Here is a 21,945-nt window from a genome sequence, read left to right on the forward strand (position 1 = left end):
CCTACTCCCCAACAATCACATACCTTCCAATACTTCATAGCTGATAACTGGGATGTATGTGGGCAAACAACATCAGAGGGTGATCAAGGTGGAAGAAGTTATTAATGAGGAAGAACACACAAGCTAGAAGAGGCTGGCAAGGGCAAAATTCCACTCATTTCTCTCCTCCTCTGCCTGCTGAATTTATTTTCCACTTTGAACTCAATGTGCAGCAATTCAAGTAAGCTGAGGACAAAGGGGGGAAGTGGGAGGAGAACAGTGAAAGTGGGATGTTTTAAAAGCTGCTGAAAAACTAGGATGGAGAATTAATCAGGACTGTCCCTGTGAAATTGGGGTAGTTGGGGAGGGTATGTAAAGGCAATAATAGTGTCCTGAACTAGTTTCGTAGATGGGTAAGTGCCTATCTGATAACTCAAATAAATTTGTGATATAGGCAGAAGAGAACGTATAAATTGATCCATTCTTTTGGTTCTCTATCTCAGATTTTTTTTCACATACTGATTTAAATAAAGGCCGTTTTCTCCTTTGCTAGATTTTAGTTTATTGTGAGCAGAGAATTGGAGGAGAGAGTTTCCTGTGGCTGTTGAGGCAAAGTATGTTCCACTTCATTGTTGCCAGTTTAAAAGAGAAATTATTCAATAAATTATAGTGACAGTCCAATGTGTTTCATGCTGGCTTCACAGTCAGATGCCATGTCTGTAATTAATTTCATTCACTGCTGTGTTTTTTTATGTCTTCATGAGACTTTTAAGATAATTACATAAATTCACCAACATTTTGTGGTTACCCAGTCCTGTATTTACTCAGAACCAGATCTAAATGTTTGGGGTTAGATCTGTTTTTTTAATTGCATTTTATTAGGGTACAGAACTCTGTTTTCCTCTCCTGGTTCATGAAATCCAAAATAATTTACAAAAAGTCTTAAATGTACTTGAGTGTGGTTCACTGTCAACTGCTGTCTTGAAAAGATATGTTATATCTACAGATATTATAGCTACACTTTATTTAAAATGACTAACAAAACAGAAGTTTTGAGTGTTATGGCAAGACATTTCAGTATCTGTCTTCTCCAGCTGCTTTGGGGGAAAGCCCTCCTTTTTTCCAAAGGAGTTGAACAAGTCATCCTATTTAATTTTATTTTATGTCCTACCTTTCCCCTAATATGGGACCCATCATAGATTAATAAACTGAGCCATACCCAAACATTCAAACCACTAACTACACCACACTGAGTCTCAGATATCCAGCTCCTGTGCCTCATAAGTAGTGATGGATAGATTTATTTCAGCTGTGGCTTTGTTAACAGCTGTCAAATTGACCTCAACTCTATGAATGAATGACTTCCAGGTGCTTCCATGGTTGAGTGTATTCACTTGGAATGTGGTCTTCCTCTTTTCCTGCTGCCTCCCCCTTACCAAGCATTATATCTTTTCTAGTGAATCATGGCTTCTCGTGATATGGCCAAAGTATGGCAGCCTCAGTTTAGTCACCTTAGCTTCCAGGGAGAGTTCAGGCTTGATTTGCTCTAGGACCCATTCATTTGTCTTTTGGCAGTCAACAATATCTGCAGAGCTGTTCTTCAGCACTGCATCTCAAATGAGTTGATTTTCTTCCTGCCAGCTTTCTTCACCAGTTTTTACAACCATACATAGAAACTGAAAATACAAAGGATTGGACGACCCTAACTTTCATATTAATAAAATAAAAATAAAACTTTTATTTTTATCCCGCTTTTCTGTGACGAGACAATCAAAGTGGATCACAACATATTAAAATATCCACATTTACAACACTATGTCCCAAATTCCCCCCTCCCCCCTTATTCAATTATATACCTTTACACTTCAGGACCTTGTCTGATTACTTCATAGCTGCCTTTCCAAATCCTATCTTTCTTCTGATTTCTTGACTTCAGTCTCCATTCTGATTTATGGCTGGACCAAGGTATGGAAAATCAGTGGGCCCTTGGTATCTGCTGGAGTTTGGTTCCAGGACTCCCCATGTATTCCAAAATCCATGAATGCTCAAGTCCCATTAAATACAATGGCATAATAAAATGGCGTCTCTTATATAAAATGGCAAAATCAAGTTTTGCTTTTGGAATGTATATAGTTTTTGAATATTTTCAAGCCATGAGTGGTTGAATCCATGGATAAAGAATCTGTGGATATAGAAAGCCAGTTTTAGTTGGAACCACTTAAGAACCAAAGAATATATGCATTATCTTGAATCACCATCACATTAAAAGCCAAAAATTCATTTGCTGAATATAATTTGTAAAACAAAAAATCTATAGATATGAAGAGTTGTCTATATCAATGGTCCAAATCCCACTGCAGAAATAATCCATTTCGAGACTGCTTTAACTACTCTGGCTCTGTGTTAGAGAATCCTGCGAATTGTAGTTTATTGTGGCATCAGTGCTCTCTGACAGAGACGGTTAAATGTCTCAGAAAACTACAATTCCCACCATTCCCTAGCATTAAGCCAGGGCAGTTAAAGAGGTCTTAAACTGCATTATTTCTGAGGTGTTTTGGGCTCAGGTTTTCATTGTCTCCTTTAAAGTTCTGTAAATCATCTATGGTCATTATTTTTGTTTCCTTGCTATTAAACTGTAAACCTTACTTTGTACTTTCTTCTTTGACTTTTTTCAGTAATCATGTTTATGTTCCATATTTTCAGTCACAAGTTGATTTTGTTCCATTTTCTATGAATTAAAAAACTCATAAAATTTGCTTTTAAATCACATCTATTTCCACTTCAAATATGCATTTAAATTCTCTATATTTCTCCATAAAATATGGTGCCTTCCATGGTGGTACTTTCCACTCCATTTTTCTGAGGCAGTAGGCTCAATTCTATGAAAGCTCATGCTACCAGGTTCTTTCTTTCAGTTAGTCTCAAAGATGCTACAAGCTCCCTTTCCATCAAATATGGATTTTGTACATTCACTCCAAAGCCACTTTCTTTATCCATTTCCATGTCAAATATGCACATCTTTTTTGAGCTGAGAACCATGTAAGTTTAGAGAAGTACCTGATCCAAAAGACAACACTACTATCTGTGTATTCGTCCGGGAAGTATCAATTAAATTGGTTTATGTTAGTAAAAGATGAAAAAATTATACAACCTGATGAGAAACCAGAGTTAAATTTGGAGTGAACTAATTTGTCAAGGACTGGTATTCATAGGACTCTTTTGAGAATAAATGTGCAAAGCGAGAATTGTGTCCAGAGGGGATAGACTTTACCCAAGTACAAAAGACTCTAGCCAAGTAGAGTTGCAATAAAATTAAATGGTCAGTTCAGTGCAAGAAAGTAAATTCTTTTTCTAATGAAATGCCAGTTGAAATGGGACATGTGTAGAAGCAATCTATGTACTTTCCCATAAAATATATCCTAGGCTGTAAATTTGGAATGAGCAACTTGTCATTCTCCAAGTGTTGTTGGACTTCAGTTCCCATCAACCTTAGCCAGAATAGATAGGAGTGAGTAATGATGGGAGCCACAGTCCAACAACAGCTGAACAATTGGCTACTCCTCCTGGGTAACTACAGTTGAACAACAAATCTTTTTGTGACACCATTAACAATGTGAAAAGTTCAATTTTAAGGTCTCCCATGCCTTTCATGATTCATGGACTCAGCGATTAGCACCATTCATTTTGCAGAATGTATCAAGATGGCAAAATACTAAAATGTCCACTGAGCTGTCTTTTTCTGTTCGTGTGTGATCTTTGTGAGCTTTGGGATATATGCAGAAGAATATATCATCCATCTCATATTTCGTATTCACTTTTGGAATGTAGTGTATGAGAATTGGAAAGGAAAACTGTGGGCACATTCAGATGCAATGGCAAACAGGTTCTTTAGTATTCTGTCTTGTTAGGGATTATGATTTGCAAGTAAACATTACCCATTTGTGTACTGTGATGACTGAATCCAAATTGTTTCATGACAATCCAGAGATACAAACTGAGAGCAAGTCATGGATTATGTCTCTGGTCTGGACATAAGACATAAATGTCAGGTCTGTAATTTGCTGAGCTATTCCTACTTGCAATGGAAGGTTTTGGGCAATATGTACCAGTACATATTCTTCTTGAACCAACCACATTATACTCTAAGTATAATTAATTCTATATATTGTAGTTTCTCAGTGTGTGCATGTTTATATCTGCATACACACAAATACACACAGTTCATGTTGTTGTTGTTGTTATTATTATTATTTGGTGGCTTGATCTCAACACACATTTTAAAATGAGCTGAGAAGACATGTCTGCACTCCTAACTGATACAGATGGAAATGAAGCCATAAATAGTCAGGTCTTTAATATTACCATTTCTCTACATAAATTTAAAATTAGCTTTCTAATCCTGCCTCTGGGAAATTAAGTTGACTTAAGAAAATCTTTCAATAGCTGGTTAAAACCTCAAGTTACTTCTCCAGCTCTTATTAGAGATGAAAGCAGAAAAATCTAATTGGAGCAATCTATCTCAGATCTAGAAGTTGCCTCCCATGCTGGCTCAGCCACTAGGAATTAAGAGATGTTTTTTCGGAGAGCTTTGATGTAATATGACAGCAGCAATTCCCAATTTCAATTAGGACAAAAATCATCATTTTGCTAAATACTACATGAAACATTTTTACAACTCCTGACAGAATCCACTGCATTAATTTTCGAACTGAACAGTTAGGAAAATATATGATGCTGTTGGATGAAAATTAATCTTTTAATTAAAAAGAAGTTATGAAACATTACCGACCAAAATCTAGCTTTGCTCATTTGTTGTAAATTATGTGTTAGGAAATATTCAGGATGAATATAACTTTTCAAAACTGCAGTGAGAGGCTACTATTACTAGATTTGAGAAGGTGAGTTTAATTTTAATTCCTCCTTGAGCCATGATTTCTGACACTCTGTGTGGCCTAATCTGCCAAAAGTTTTGTCACCGGGCTGTCATTTTTTCTATCTTATGTTTCAAACTCAATACCAGTACCTAGCTAAGAGCTCTTTTTTCCTTCTTTCCCCCACTAGCTGATGTGAAGAGGAAAGCTTCTAAGCAGCCCCAGAGAGCAAAGGGATTCTCTTTACTCTCTCAGGGCTGTTTGAAAAAGAGATTCCACAGTGCTGCCTAGCCCAAGTTTCAAGCTACCAACACAGTTACTACACACAACACAGCCATTTCTGCTTGTCTCCTTTCTTTTTCCTCCTCCTAGACTTAACAGAGGAAGAGGGAGCGAAAGGATGAATAAAGTGGCAGTGTTACACCTGCACAGTAGCAACCGGAGCCTGCGCGGTGGGCTTAGGCTTCTGCCAGTGCCAGTTTTCTTGCATGGGTTCCTGGTTCATCGCCACCGCCACATTTTAACCAACCCATCAGCCTGTGACAGAGAAATCTGAGATTTACTGCTTCAACCAGCCCAACTGGCCATTTTTTTTAGTCCATTCAGTCTGGGATTTTCCAGGTTTTCTGGGACAAATGGCAAGCCTACTCTTACCACTTCATACTGCATTATTCTACTTTCTGTGCACTATTAATAAATTTCCCTCAGTCTGTATTGATGTACACTTGTCACCAGTGGCTCAGCTGCATGGAGTGTAGTGTGAATTTCAACCCTATATTATAGCATGCAGTACCAGAAGAATATACTTTTGCACAGTTAAAATTAGAGGAATCACTGGGGCAATTTTATGTATCTTCTAGAGTACAGGCATTTTTTTTCTTTTAAGGATAATTTTTCTGTGACTTAAAAATCCATCATTTTTGCTTGTTATACTGTTACAAAAATGCAGAAGAATTTCACAAAGTAGTAACTAGGGATATATTAATTCATAGTTAAGTACTTTTTAAGGTCCCATTGAGGTTTTTTTTTGGGTCTGTTATGCAAGTATAAAGCTGTCCCACAAATCATTGAGGCCTAGAAGCGCTTAATTATGTATAGCCCCAGAACTAGTTGTAAAAATGTTATGAAATATGATGGTTATTTAATTTCGCAGCATCACTTAAAGGCTTAATAACTAAATGTGAATTGCAATAGAAATTAAGTATGTGGAATGTACTGCTTAAAAGACATAAAGATGTGCATTATTGGACAATTTCCTTGCCCTACCAATTGTAGCACAGACAATTCTCAAAGAAACGTAGTACTTTTCCAGGGGAGCTTACTTATTATCAGGGGAAAATTAATTATTTGGTTTAAACATGAATCTGTCTGTAACTCTAAGCCTACTTCTTAGGGAATAGACCAAAGTTGACCCAGTGAGATTTATTTCTAAGTAACCTGATGCTATAAACTTGTATTCTCAGTCTGTGTTCAGCAGAAAGAATCCCCTCTCATTTTGACTTAGTCAAAGTGACTAAGGTGAGATAGAACCTAACGTCATTCATATAGCTTTCCCGCTTCTGGTGCCAACTGATGTTTTGGACTACAGCTCCCATAAGCCCCAGCTAGCATGGAAATAACTGGGGATTGTGGATTTTGTGGTCAAAACATCTAGATGACACTAAGCTGAGCAAGGCTGATATAGGACTTTTTGAGCACTAATTTTAATGACATTGATTCAAGCTCACATACTGAGTTCACTTTAAATGATAGAGTAGTACAAATATAGGCCTGTTACAGACTGCCAAAATAAAGCTGCTTCGGGTCTCTTTGGAGGCATGCTGTTTAAATGATGCATGCATCCGAAGACTCCGGAAGCTGCACCAAAGCTGCACTCTGGTGCTTAGGAATGGAGTGTGGCTTTGGTGCGACCTCTGGACTCTTAGGACCCATGCATCATTTAAAGAGCATACCTCCAAAGAGACCCGAAGCAGCTTTATTTTGGCAGTCTGTAACAGGCCCTAGTGAGACCCAGTTGGTGTAGTAGTTTGAGTGTTGGACAAGGACTCTGGAAGCCCAGCATTTGGACTGGCCCCCACTCAGCCATGGAAACCCACAGAATGATCCTGGGCATTCTCTTATCCTCAGAGTCCCTCTGAATAAATCTTGTAGTGAAAACACATGAGAGGTTCGCCTTAGAGTCCCCATAAGTCAGAAACAACTTAAAGGCACACAACAACAACTAACAAATATAGGCGCGGTACAGACAGGCCCTTTGATGCAGCCTGCACCTGCCCCTTTCTCCAGAGGATTGGGGCCAGGGCAGCCATACTGGCAGCCCAGAGGCCCCAATGTGGTGCTTCTCCAGGCCATGGAGAAGTGGCAAAATGCTGCTTCCCTGTGGCCTGGAAAAGGGGTGTTTTTGGGGCTTCATGCCTCAGGACACCCCGGGAGCCGGAGCCGGGGGAGAAAGGGGCCACTCGGCCCCTTTCTCCCTGGCGTTGTTCCCGCACCTGTTTGGTGGTTGCGGGAGCGAGGCGCGCCCACAGAAGGAGCTCCGTTTCGGAGCTCCTTCTTGCAGCCTGGGGCAGCGTGAAGATGTCACGCCCACACCACACCGTTTGGATGCGGCACGGCCATGATATCATAATGGCGGTGCCTGTGTGCACAGTGCACCGCTATTATCATGCCACCATTATGTGCTAGGGTTAGGGACCATGCGGTTGCCACGCAGTCCCATACCCCTAGCACGGACCGAGCATGCTATGTGTACCGCACCAGAGTAAGAGGCTAAATGGACAAATGAATAATGACTCCCTGTGCTTCATACATGAGCTTCCCTTACACAGCTTCCAGCTTACATTGAAGCCCCTGTACAATTTAATGAATGACACAAACACACTTGTGCCGCAACATGCCACATGAATGTGGCCCATTGTTTTCAATGGGGTGGGAGCATACACAGTTTTCCCCTTATGTGCTGGGGGGGGGGGGAGCAGAATGGATCCCCCGCACAAGGGAAGGGCAGACTGTATTTTCTAAGTGTTACCTGTGGTCAGTCAAAAATTTCAGAAGCAGTTTTAGGTTTGCCATTGACTTGGACACATATCAAGGTTTTTGGAGGTGGACGGGGTGGGGCTTCCCCTGGAGACAAACTCATTTCTTTGTGCAGTGATCTAGTAGGGGCCACATGCTGTTGGTAGGGAGGTGCAAAGGCAATGGTGAGTTCAGCCAGAGACAAAAGTGAAAGGAACAGCATCCTTTCTATCTCTTTCTGTCTTGTTCTTCTCTTGCCCTCTTTTGGGGTCTTCTTCCTCACCCAGTAAGCTGCTAGGAAAGAAGGAGATTCATCTTGCCAGATATCTGAAATGACTGCTTGAAGAAGATGTTGATACCTAATCCAAAGACCACATGAACAGAAACTGAGGGCCATGTTTAGTTTTGGGGCCAAAGGCTCCCACATGTGGCCTATATGTTCTATGTCACTTTGTGGTGAAAGCACAGGAAGGCTTTTGCTGAAAAGTCATCTGCTACAAAGGAGGTGGCTTATACTGCTGTGAGACTGTAATGTTAGCATAGGAGCTGTCCAAGCAGATAACCCTCAAATGAAGAGCTTCAGTCCTTCAACTTGGTTTCTATTTGGGGAGGTAATCCATGTCATTTTGACTTGGGCAATGTATCTTGATCTGCTCTCAATACATGACTAAAATGCTGAACAATCATAATGCTACAGCTTCAGGTGAAAGAAGAAGTAAGAGAAGGTGCCAAGTTATTTGCCATGCAAGCACCTTCAGTAATTTGTCTTCAGCTAGAAGTTATTGTGGACCACAATCATGGACCTGACCACAATGTGTGATGCTCAAGCAACACTGCAGCCATTTGGTGACTGAGCAAAAAAATGTGGGAAGGAGAGATAATGGCAAAAAGAAAAAGATGAAAAAGAAAGAGAGAGAAGGAGATAAATCTAGAAGATAAATAGAGGGGTATACATTATTTTTTTACCTTAATTGGTAATTTCAGGAATACTATGAAAAGCCAGTCCCATGTTAGTGGGCCTTTTATCAGAATTGAAGCAGTGTATCATTTGCAAAAAGGGCAAGTTGACCTAATCTCATGATGGTTAAATGGCTGAGCAGTTAGAACTAACTGTCCTGCATTGTAAAGGGCTACTTAACAGGTGTGGAGAGGGCAATAAAAGGCTGACTGATCTTGGCTTCTGAGGCTCTGTGAAATATGTTCTGGCAGACCAGTCCTCCTCAGGTGCAGAAGCATCAATAATGTAATTCAGTAACCTTTTATCCCTGCAATAGTGTGATTTCCGGCTTTGAACAAGCAGCAGCATCACTAAATAGGACAGGAGAATAGAATAATGTTTTCCCCTTTCAGACTGATTTGTTTCTTATTGTTATGCTTTGATTTTCTTCATTTAACAACATAAATATAACCATTGGGAGCAACTCAGGATTTCATAGCAACTATGAACTTGTTTCAGTATCTGGCCAAACCCCTACACTCTTGGTCTGTTGTTGTTGTTGTTTTTGCTTCCCAAAGGAGGCAATATGTGAGTATTATTAGTAGTATGCAAATGAAGAATAAAGGGGATCCGGGCATAAAATGAGGACAGCTCTTTCTTTGCTGTCTTTTTGGCTTCAGTTGAAGACTTTCTATTCTGACAAGCTCTGGGAACTGATTGTTAATAGGAGAAGGATTTTTATGGCACTGTACTGCTTTTCACCTTTGTTTTCAAGTAATATTTGACATGGTTTTAATTCTGTTGTTAGTTCAAGACAATTTGAACCTCAACATCTGTATATTTTAACTATATGTTTTTATTGTAATTTTCTGTTTTTTGTATGCCACCTTGAGTCCCAATCAGGAGAAAAGTTGTAAATACTTGTAAAGGGATAGATGGGTGGTTAGATTTGCTAGGACTCTGAATGTCTGCAGGGTCATGACCTGTATTAAAATGGCCTAACTGCAGACGCTAATAGATCCAAAAAATTTACTGAATGCTCTGCATGAATTTCCAATTGCCATTGCTGTTAATACTGTGTGAAATGGAGAGATGGTTTAGGTAGTTTGCCCTTTCATTCCTAAGCTGCCTTAACTTGTTTTTATGACATAGTCTACTTTGTTTTCTGAGGGGCTTGGGCAAATACAGCATTTGTGCAAACAACTAAAACTAAGGTGAGGAAAATCTTATCAAACATAGGTTATTACTCATTTTAGGGTCCACACTGTGGTGCAGTAAAGGTGCTGTTGTGTAGACTCATTCAGGAGAGTTGTTTCAGGTAGTTAAGGGGCTATTACAGGGATGAGCAGCAATTTGTGCTCGATTTTGGGGCAGAAAAGGGTGAAAAGCCCTAGAATGACACACACACACCCCGACCATCCTTGAAGGACCATATTTGACTCAAGGGCTGCATTTTATCCTGTCCTAACCCAGGATAGTGAGGAGGGGCCATCAGAAGCTTGCAGTAAAGAATCTATGAAATATTCAGTCAATAAAATTCTTGATTCATGTGAAGAACTGAAGTGGAAGCTTTTGCCCTTGTTAGCTCTACTGAAGCTATCAGCAGCATTCAATACCATCATTCTTAGTATCCATCCAGTATGTTTGGTGACATGAGGAAACTTTTGTGGAGGTTCCAGTCTTTTTTGGTTGAATGTGCCCAGAAGGAAGTGCATAAACTATTGCTCACCCTCACAACCATAAGCTAATGGGGTCCCTAAAGCTCAATATTATATAAGATAAACCTTTCTTTATATGAATGTATTGGAAAAGGATATCTTTAGTTTGATGGAGGGGTATCAACATTGTGAAGAGCCCCAGCCCCTGGACTCTAGATGACTCCTTCAAAAAAGCTCTAGTTTCTTCCCAACTGATACCAAGAAAACTTTGAAATCCTGACCCACATGGACATAGTAAGGGACTAGATGTGTAGTGAATTGAAAAGATATTGTGGCACAATCTAGACACAACATGCTGTATGTTGGTCAAAGAGGTACTGCGGTTGCAGTCTGTTTTTCATGGAGTTTCACTGCCTCTAAAGGGTCAGATTTGCAACTTGGGAACATTCTTGGACCCAGAAGTACTACTGGGTAGCTGCTCTGGCCAGGAGTGTCATTTCTCACTTTTGGTTGGTGCACCAGCTGTTTCCCCTTCTGCCGAAGATAGATCTGACCACAATTACTCATCCCTCTTGATGTAGTCTTTCCCTTTTAAAATGTTCAGAAATTACAGTTAGCACAAAATGTAATAGGCCCTGTGGTAGGTATTTTAAAAACCATAAAAGTCATCAATCTCCAGTCAATTGTACTTGCTTCTAATATGCTTCAGAGCCCAATCTGAGGTGCTGTTTTTAGTATATCAAATTCTAAATTGCTTGAGGCTAGAATATGTGAAATACCACCTTCCCCTGCATGAGCCTACTCATGCTTTGAGATCTTTGTCAGAGGAACTGTTGTCCAGCAAGAGAAGCTAAGCTAGTGGGTCTTTCTTTAGCAGCATCTGTGGAGTTGTCTTGCAAAGGAAGACAAGACAGTCCCTTTCCTATTGCTTTTTCAGTTGGCAGTAGTTGTTCTGGGGTTGTTTAGTCAGCCTTCGCCATTTTAAATGGTTAGGGTCCTGTTTTTAAAAATTCTTCTGTATTTCTGTAATTGTGTTGTTACTAGCTTTAATTGTACATCATCTGGGGGATCCTGGTAGGCAGAAATGTAATATATGCATACTTTTGATGAATAATATATAAATAGTAGGCAAAACACATTCACCTTAATATTTTCATCACCCCACGCCTTGTTTTCTGACTTGGCAAGGATTATACTCTGATCCTCCATCATACTGCCATCCATTAAAAATTATAACCTTTGATTTTGGAAAGAAAGCTTCCTCGACTGCAGCTCTGAAATGTACAGTTACTTGAAGCAATGTGGTTGATCAATTTAGGAAATGAGAGAACAGGTTTAGGAAAAGAAAGGCTCTTTGGTATGTTTTTCTTCTTAAAACTGGATCTGGAAAAGGACTCATGAACCACTAAAGAGAAAGCATCCAGAAGGCAATGCCAACTCATGCACAGCAACAATGCCTGGAAGAAGAGAAAAGATTGGCTTACTCCAGTCTACTTGTCAGAGGTTTCAGCAACTGTCCTGACTGTACCTAACACCTCAGGCTGGGCAGTGTAACTCAGTAATTTAAAGAGAAGAACCTTTTTAAATTTCTCTCTCTCTAGCCATTGCCTGTTTTGGGGCATCTGGAGTAGGCTTAATCACATCTGCTGAATTTTTCCTCTATGTTTCCTGCAGCCAACAATAATAGTCATAGCTTGAGTTCCCAGTGGCCTTTGTATTTTCTGATAAGCATGTGGTATTAAGAGGAGGAAATTATCTCTGGATAATTTGTTTCTCTTGTACTGAGAAAGGGCATGATATGATTATCAACCCACCCTACCACTTGTCTAAAGCAAGCATGAAAAGAGAGCCAGTGTGGTGTAATGGTTTAAGGGGCTGGCTATGACTCTGGAGATCAGGGTTTGAATCCCACTGGGTGACCTTAGGCAGGTCATATTCTCTCGGCCTAAGAGGAAGGCAAAGGCAAACCCCCTCTTAATAAATCTGCCCCCCCTCAAAAAAAATTCCGTGGTAGGATTTGTTGGAGCTCATTTATAGGACTTAAGTGAAGCAGGTGTCAGACTTCTCAAACTCCTGATTCCTCATTCTAAAGTCACATGAAATCTTGTGTCTCTTGCTCTTGTATCCCTGTTAGGGGAACCAGTTCAATGTTTTAAAAATGAATTTGAGGCTCTCCACTCTACATGTTTGACTCCTGGTAATGGGATATACAAGTATTTAGAAAGTAGGGACCTACTTTACACTAGTCCATGTCCAATTTAGTGTAGGACAGACCTCTTGTTTGAAAGAGTATCTGAAGACACTTGTCTTTAAAGGTACCCTCTGTTTGCAGGGCTGCCCAATCCATATGCAATGTAAGGCAAAGAACCTTCAAGAGTGAGAGAAAGGGCTATGAAGTTACCAATGAGTCCTAATGGTGCAGTGCTAAAATGCCAGTACTGCAGCCACAGCATTGTGAGTTCAATCCCAAAGGGCTCCAGGTTGTCTCAGCTTTCCATCCTTTCATTGTACAGTAAAATGAGTACCCAGCTTATTGGGAGAAATTGGCTGACAGATTGTAAACTGCTTAGAGAGTGCTGAGTTCACTATGAAAGGAGTATAGAAATGTAAACGCTTTTGCTTTACTAATTAAAAGTCAGTATCTGGACAGCATGTTGAGCAAGCATGCAGATCACTGGGTTACTCTCTTCCCTACTATGGTAAGATGCATTATATTTCTGTTTCCAGATACATTTCTTCATTCTGGGGTGATGTTTCAGTCTCCACCTTAGTTTAAGCCTGATGATATTGATTCTGAGTTGGAAGTCTTGTGTCACACTGTTGCCATCACTTTGGGATAAACACACAGGATGCAATGGGGGGGGGGGGAGTCAAATGAGGCATTTTGTGCTTGCATTCCAGCTGACATGAAACTATTTCCTTAGACATACATTTTTTGTTTGCTTTTGTTTTTCCTTTGTTTATTTACTTTGCAGTTGTTGAAAAGTGCCTTCATTTTTCCAAGTACCCCTTGAGCTTTTTAAAATTTGGACACTAGCAGTGATGGCTGCTAGTTTTCATGTCAGTGGGGCAGTGAATCCACTCCATATTTTAGTCTCAACTTTACAAGAACTATCTAAGGTGCTGATCCTATGTGGGGGATAAGGCTTGGACACCTTGGGTAGCTTTTTAAATAAAAACCTGGAGCATATTAGCCACTCCACTGACCTGGAAGTCACCTATTGTCCCTGGATATCAGAAGGACTGCTTAAAAAGATCCCCAAAATGGATTTTTGAGGCTCCACAGAATGGTGCACTTATCTGAGACACCACACTAAGAACCAAAAGCATTTCAGATTTGGAAGGAAGGTAGCCATGCAGTCCTTGCTTTATTTCCTGATGAAACATGGAAAGCCTAAAAATTAAAGTCTTAATATTTTAGCTTCGCACTAATGAAAAAAACATTCAAGCTTAGCAAATAACTTTTAGATACTGTGAACCAATGAACTTCAGTATGTACCATATTTGGATAGTTTTCTGACCATCTGTGAAGTCATTATTTCTTACACACAAACACGGTTGTTTTAGAAACAAACATTTAAAAATTTATACCTGATTAGCAACGGATAACTAAGACCTAACAGCATGTGTTTTCTTTTCAATTCCCAGTAGGTCCAGAAGGGACATATTGTTCCAGAAAGGATCTGCGATGGATAAAAAAAGCAATAGTTGCTTCTTGCTGATTATTCTACTAATTGTAAGTAAAAACAAATCAAAAACAGTAAAAAAATATTCTTCCACATTTATCATAAAAACCAGCAGAAGCCTTTAGGAGCCCACCTACATGTGATATTAATCATATAGTTTTGTCTCTCAGAACAGACATTTCACACTGCTTATATGGGACTGTGCAGACCAGCAGTTTGGGCCAGCTTTCCTTTCTCTTTATTTTCTATAATCTTATCCAATTCTTTAGATTCCATGGTAATTCCAAAATTAACACAATCTGATTTAAATCTTTCCGCTATTTGAAAGTAACTAAACCAATCTATTATAATATTCTCAAATTCCAATTGTTCCCTTGTTTTTAAGGAGATCATTCTATCATTTCCCCTGAAAACAAAATCAGAATATCTAAGACAGGTCCTATTACAGATTTTGGACCTTTGTTGAAATGCTTCCTGAGGAGACACCCATTTAGGTATTTGTCTATAAAACAGAGGTTTTACGTTGTTCCATAGCAACAATAAAGATCTTCTTATGAAGTGATGTTCAAAATCTCTGTTTTCTCTTTCTTTGTTATACCAGAGGAAAGCGTGTAGACCAAATCTCAAATCATTACCTTCTAGAGATAGTAATCTTTCATCTTCTAACTTGAACTATTTTTCTAAGCAACACAACCCAGATGCAAAATAGTACCATTTAAGATTAGGGAGGGCGCAGCCTCCTCTATCCCAATTGTCCGTTAGAATCCTCCATCTTACCCTTGCTCGTTTTCCTTCCCATAGAAACTTAGACAATTCTTTTTGCCATACTGAGAATACTTTCAAATTAGACATTATTGGTATATTCTGAAATAGATATAAGAATCGTGGTATTATACTCATTTTTATAGTTGCAATCCTACCGGAAAAGGAAAGGTACAATTTAGCCCATGTGGCTAAATCTCTTTTTATCTCATCCCATAACTTATTATAGTTATTTTCGAATAAATCAATATTCCTGTTTGTTATTGTAATTCCTAAATACTTAGCCTTATTTTTTATATCAAATCCAGAAATTTTACTCAATTCCAAATTCTCTTCTTTACTTAGATTCTTTGTTATAAATGATGTTTTAGATTGGTTTATTTTCAGACCTGAAACTTCAGCAAATTCTTGTAAAATCGATGTCAGAACATTTATATTGTCTAGTGGGTTATCCAAAAAACAAATCAGGTCATCAGCGAAGGCTCTTACTTTACTTTATACTGTCTATTGGTATGACAATATTGATTATCATTATTGTCACCTTCTATACTATGAGTGACATAGTTTAAAACATGCAAACATTTCTCAATATATTTCAATTTTCACATCTGATAAGACTGCACAGTTTTGAAAAAACATTTACAAGTAATGGAATATGTGGGAAATACAAAAGGAGGAGTCATGTGTGCCATTTATATCAGAGTTGGGGTACATATTTCATTCAGAGATGGGGTTATGGTGGTGAGATTTCAATAATTCCCAGACAGAGTGTCTGAGAGTATTTACAGCATGAATCGCAGGCACCATACAATGAAAATCCCGAATCTTGTACTATTGCTTTGGTGGCTGCTGGCAGGGGAATGTATGACTTTAAGGAAAGAATTCATTCACTGTGCTGTTAAACTTTAGTGGGCAGTTAGGGTGGCCACAAAAATGTACCAAGCTAAACCTTGTTTATAAAAGACTTACATTCTATTTGACCTTAGAGTTTTTCTGCTTTATTATATGTTTTTGAGGATCACAGGCAAAACATATTTGATGTGTGGCATTTGCTTTAAAGGTCATTTAAAAAGTTCTGTTTAATATTCTGCTTCCATTATCAATGAAGATACCTTTTCAGATGCTTGCTCATTATATGAGCTATTTTCAGCATCATTTGTATATTTTCTTCATCTGGAGTCTTATCCATGGAGATTCTCATATTCCTTTTGAATTGGTTGCTTGGCAGTTGTGCATTATTTCAGAGTGTCCAATAATATTCATTAAGGCAAATTTTGCTTCTGTTCAGATTCCATTAACAACTTTTATGTGCAAAGAGGTTACCAACATTCAGAAATCTGCTTTTTTATTACAGTGTGTGTGTGTGTGTTTAAAGCACCTTTTATAACAGTCTAATGCGTGATGGCTTGGTGGTCGTATGTACGACGTCATTTACTTGTTTTTTTAGGAGTGACATCATATGTACGGCTGCTAAACTGCCACATGGGACATCAATTAATCAGTTGTCTTCGGAAGGATTGTTACTAACCCCTTTCATCCTGATTGTGAAGCTGTAATTAATTCATTCCTCTTTAAGAACTATTTGCTGACTTACTTAATTATACCTCAAATATAAGGTTTAAGGTATGTGGGATACCTTCTACAACCTACACAGTAATATCATTGATCCTTCCATTTAAAATACAATCTTAGAAGGTTGTGTTTCAGGACACAGTTATATACCATGAAAGTAAAGATTATGTTTGGTGTTATATGCAGAAGCCATCACTGAAAGAACCATGCAAAGAATTGTGAATGCTCTGTATAATGCTGGACTTGTGTTTCTTAATTATTATCTCTACCCGCATGAAAAACTGAGTGGACTTGTGTTTCTTAATTATTATCTCTACCCGCATGAAAAACTGAGTGGGTATTTAAAAACAAACTGCTGAAAAACAGGCATGGGTTATTCAAAGAAAAAAGTTTTTAAAAATCCAACAGGGCATAGCATACTTAAATTAGGGATCTGTAAGAGGGACTTTTCCGTTGTGGCAAGGATATGGAGTCAGCATGAGAGCATCTGCACTGTGGAAATAATGCAGTTTGGCTCCACTTTAACTGCCATGGCTCCAACCTACAGAATCCTGGGGCTTGTAGTTTTATGTGGCACCAGCACTCTTTGGTAGAGAAAGCTAAAGACTTTGGAAAGCTGCAAATTCCAAGATTCTGTGAATGGAGCTGCAGCACTTAAAGTGTTATCAAACTGCATTGCTTCTACAGTGTAGATGCACCAAAGGCCAAACCACCTCCAACTCCTCTGTTTTTCTGCTGTCTGACTCCGATTCTGATGTCTTCATAAATGTCAAATGTATGTTAACTAGTAATAACAAATTTGCTGTAGTAAAATGGTAGCATAAGGCCGCCACCACATGAATCACCAGGTTACTTAGATTGATAGAACATCAAATATATTTATTTGATTAAACATTCTGAAGATGAAAACCTCCATAAATTCCTATGAAAGTAAATATGCAACAAACTAGGCATTTAATATTATAAGTTTTTATTCTGAAGCTAGAATATTTCTACCGACTCCAGCTCTGACTCCAAAGCCACAGGTCAGGTTGTGAAACCCTGATGGTGAAACATTTCCCCCGCCTCAAGCAATGATGCCCGGTTCCCACTTAAATGTCGAGAATTGTCACTTATATCCTACTAGATGGTGTTAATCCTGATCCTGAACTTTTAAAACTATGTTCTAATGAAAAAGTTATGTTAGTTGCAACATTAGTGATTATTTAATTATTTATCTTATTTTACTTATGTTCTGCCTGACTCCCAGAACAGGACACAAGGCAGCTTAGAACAAATTAAAGCACATTATTATTATTATTATTATTATTATTATTATTAACCTTTATTTATGAAGCGCTGTAAATTTACACAGCGCTGTACATGCAATCTTTTTAGTTAGACGGTTCCCTGCCCTTGGGCTTACAATCTAAAAAGACACGACACAGAAGGAGAAGAGAGTGGTGGAGGGAAAGGGTAAGAGGTGCAGCAGTTCCTCTCTACCTCCAAGGCTTGGACCAAGGCAGATGGAGTGGAGGGAGGGCTTGGCTTCATAATGGATGGTTAATCATTTTCCAGGGAAAATACATACTCTCAAGTAGGATAATGCATATACAGTACATAGCAATACAGGAAATGGTTTGATAAACAGGCACCAAAAGAACATCAAATAGTAAGCAACAATTATGCAATGCCTGGGAAGGCTTCTCTGAACAGGATAGTTTTCAACTCCGTTTTGAAGCTGGTTAAAGAAGTGATGGCTCTTGCTTGTGGGGGAAGAAGGTTCCAGGAGTGAGGGGCAGCAAGTGAAAAGGGGCGAATCCGGGATGGGGCAGAGGAAATCCTGGGCTGGGACAGCAGACCTTGACTACCAGAACGGAGGGCCCTGGTGGGAAGGTGAGGAGAAGGAAGGTCTGATAAGTAAGGAGGGGCCAGTCCATGGAGGGCTTTAAATGTCAACAACAGGAGCTTATACTGAATGTGGAAAGGGAGGGGGAGCCAGTGAAGGGATGCCAACACAGGAGAGATGTGGTCAGAGCGGTGGGTGGAAGTGATAATGCGTGCAGCTGAATGCTGGACAGAGATTAAAGGACGGAGGTGAGAAAGAGGAAGCCCAGCCAGGAGGACATTACAGTAATCAAGTCGTGAGATCACTAGGGCATGGACCAGGATCTTGGCAGTAGAGGTGGAGAGATATGGTCGGATTACTACATAAAACATAAAACAAAGCTATTTTTGCCAAGAAAAACCCCAAGCCTTAGGGTCACCATAAGTCAGAAATGATTTGAAAGCAACAAACAACAACAACAACAAATATAAGTTTTTTAAAACTCAGCTCAGTTCTATTAAAATTCAAAGTTTAAACAGTTTAGAATACATTGAAAACATTTAAAAAAAAACAACACTAAGCACATCCCATTTGAAAATCCTCCTGCCACAACAAATTAAGAGCCAAAGGTCTGCCTAAAACTGAGCAGAGAGATACTCTTTCATGCAATAATATAACATTTTTGCTTATCCATAATATAGAAATTTTCCTGTAAATTCTTTTTGCTCTGCCTTGTGGCAGAGCTTCCCTGAGATTAATTCAGTCTGAAGGGATCTTCATCTTCCCCCTTTTCTCTTCCACAATCTTTGGGACCATTGGAAAAAGAAGATCCTATAAGGAAAAGGACATCCCAGATGATCAGGCTCTATGTAGACCTCTAATGTTACTGAGGATGTTATGTATCTCAGTTACCTTATCTTTGGGACCTTTCCTAGAGCACTCATTTGTTGGTTGGGCAACGCTTTGGCAATTTTGGAACACTCCCCAGCTTCAAGCTTGGTGTCTTGGAGAAGACCTTCTTGTTTGCCTTGGACTTTTAAATGCTGAGTTCTTAAGTGTACTGAGTTCTTATTCTGCACATAAACTGTACAGTATATTCTGGGAGGGTTTGGTTCTACTGTACTGTGTATAATTTTGCTGTTTTATTGTACATCAACTTCACTGAGAAGCTTCTGCCCAACAGAATGGAGTAAAAATTTTCTGAATGAAATAATAAAAGCATTTCAAAATTCTTTATAGATGAAAACTAGAACACTTGCCATTTCCATAGCTTTCACTGGGCTTTAAATAAATTGTATGAATGCTGGATGGATTTGATGCAGGACTGGAAATACAAAATTAATGTGATTCTAGTTGATTTTTCAACCCCTAAGAAATTATCTGGGAAGTCTAATAGTATTAAATTAAACTGAATGTGGTGGATTAGTCTTGCAGATGTTTTGTAGAATGATTTCCAGCATCCCTGGCCATCACAGCCAGTGACCATGCCGGCATTTAAATCTTTTAAAAGAGTTCATGTTTCCTTCTGCTTGCACAGATACAAGCTTATGTTTAAATCATTAAATTCTTCTATAAAACTGTGGTGGTGAGGTGAATGACATATGAAAGGGACAGATAGTTTTATTTCCTGTGAGAATTGAGGTCACAATTTTGGCCAATATTAATATAGCAAGGGAAATTATTTTAATACTGGCAACAGATTCATCTCCTCATGTTGTCAAGGTAAAGTGGAATAGTACAGATAAGTGTCCGAAATATAAAACATTAAAATCACCTCATCTTTCAAATATTGTTTTGACTTTGCCATTAGGTCTTCTGAATCACTGTTTTTGAGGTAGCACATAACATTTTGACAGAAGCTTTAAAACACAGTGTACTCTATTCAGAATAGAAGGAATCTAACACAAGCATGTCAGTAGCAAATCTTTATACCTGCTGAATTAGGATTTGCTCAACATGCATAGAAAATGTCTTCATTGACAGGATGTCCTGATAGGCAAGAGTGGGGGCAGTAAACTGGTACCTTAATAGTGTTGCCCTATGGTTGTCTACTTGGAGGTAGGCCCTACTGATTTCATAGAACTGCAGCCTGAGAGTACAAAATATATATGCAGTACTTTAAAAAAAAAATCCAGTGGATTTCAGTGGAGGAAGGTAATCCACATATATACATTTGGTGGAGTCTCCTTCCTTAGAGGTCTTTAAACAGAGGCTGGATGGCCATCTGCCGGGTATGCTTTGATTGAGATTTCCTGTATGGCAGGGAGTTGGACTGGATGGCCCTTGTGGACTCTTCTAACTCTATTATTCTATGATTCAACTGAATGGGATAGAAGCTATGTAAAGCTTACAAAAAGGAAGACTTCTTGATTCCCATGTTTTCAATGGATTGTAAACTACTTTCTTGAGTCTACTTTCGCAGCCTTTACTCAGACAATCTCTAGTCCTATTTTCGAGGCTTATAGAAGGGAACTCAGGCAAGGTGCATCCTCCAACTTCAGCTGGAACTCAGTGATTACAGCTAATAGTTGGAATGGTGTCTTTGGGAACCCATTCAGAGAACTTGAGAAAGTTACTAAACAGCCAATAATATGGGTTTTTGCTTTGTTTTGTTCTTTTTTATTTTTGGAACATGAGGCAGAAAATCTCACAGACCCCACTCTCTGTACTTAGCAGTAACAATGCACTAGTAATAAATTTCAGTAATAACTGCCAGTTTCCCATCTTTTTATGATGCCCAAAATCTGTTTTCTGAGGCAGCCACCTCAGTCTACCTGAAGGTAGATCTGGTGCTATGAACAGGCAAATGTACCCTGGATTGAGAATGTCATTGGGCTTCACTTCCCCAGTATGAGTTTGCAGGTCTCCTCCAACCTAATCTCATTTGTGGTAGTGTTCATGCACACATATGTTGACAAAAATGAGAAGCAGAAACTCTACAGCCCAGCTGGCTTTATAAAAATCCATTAGCTAGGCTGCACACAATTTCATCTTGCTCTATTGCTTTACATTAGCACTAATCCTTGGAATCATTGAAAGGTTTTCTGGATGATCGTTGTAAATACAGCTATGGTTGACAGTCATTTGTAAATATTTTTATACTTTATATTATGTTATATATATATTTCTGTATCTCTATTATGTGTGATATCTGATGGCCTTTGGGCACAAGCAATAAATTGATTTTCTTTGGTACCAGCTGGTAATGTCCCAGTAAACATAGTATGGTCCACCATTGAGAACTATATTAAGAAAGCTCAGGTAGCAATACAACATGACTGCAAACCCTTATGGTATACATAGAACTGGCTGTTACAAACTAAAAGACTAAAATCCAACTTTTCTAATGGCCCTTCATAAGATTCTGCATGCTAATTTGGGAGAAGGCCTTCTTTTAAAAAACAAACAAACCTGAAACTATATCAGATGACAGTATTTTGAAACCTGTGAGCAGTTAGATTTCAGCTCAGTCCACTAGATTTCAAAGGCAGCAGAAATTCAGTTGAAGCTGTGTGGGATATAGGAAGCAATCTCTTAGGAGTTTATCTTAAGGACAAGAGTCAAAGGAGGATGAAAGAGGTTGGCAGTGTTATTACTTATGATTGAGTAACTAAAAAGAGCATAAAAAGAACATTCTGGCTCCCTTTCCTGTGGCTGC

At 38.9% G+C, this 21,945-nt stretch overlaps 1 protein-coding gene across 1 annotated transcript in view; it reads left to right on the top strand.

Annotated features, from left to right (window-relative positions):
- The first annotated feature begins 14,113 nt into the window (after window positions 1-14,113).
- The window catches only part of CALCR (calcitonin receptor), a 79,626-nt gene continuing 71,794 nt past the window's right edge, over window positions 14,114-21,945 (top strand). The window contains exon 1 of the mRNA XM_089531389.1: window positions 14,114-14,196. Within this exon, the coding sequence (XP_089387515.1) occupies window positions 14,149-14,196 (48 nt within the window). The 5' untranslated portion in view covers window positions 14,114-14,148. The remainder of the gene's footprint in view (window positions 14,197-21,945) is intronic.

Source organism: Sceloporus occidentalis, unplaced genomic scaffold, assembly GCF_023333645.1.
Source record: "Sceloporus occidentalis isolate IW3139 unplaced genomic scaffold, rSceOcc1.0.p SCAF_7, whole genome shotgun sequence".
Lineage (NCBI taxonomy): Eukaryota > Metazoa > Chordata > Lepidosauria > Squamata > Phrynosomatidae > Sceloporus > Sceloporus occidentalis.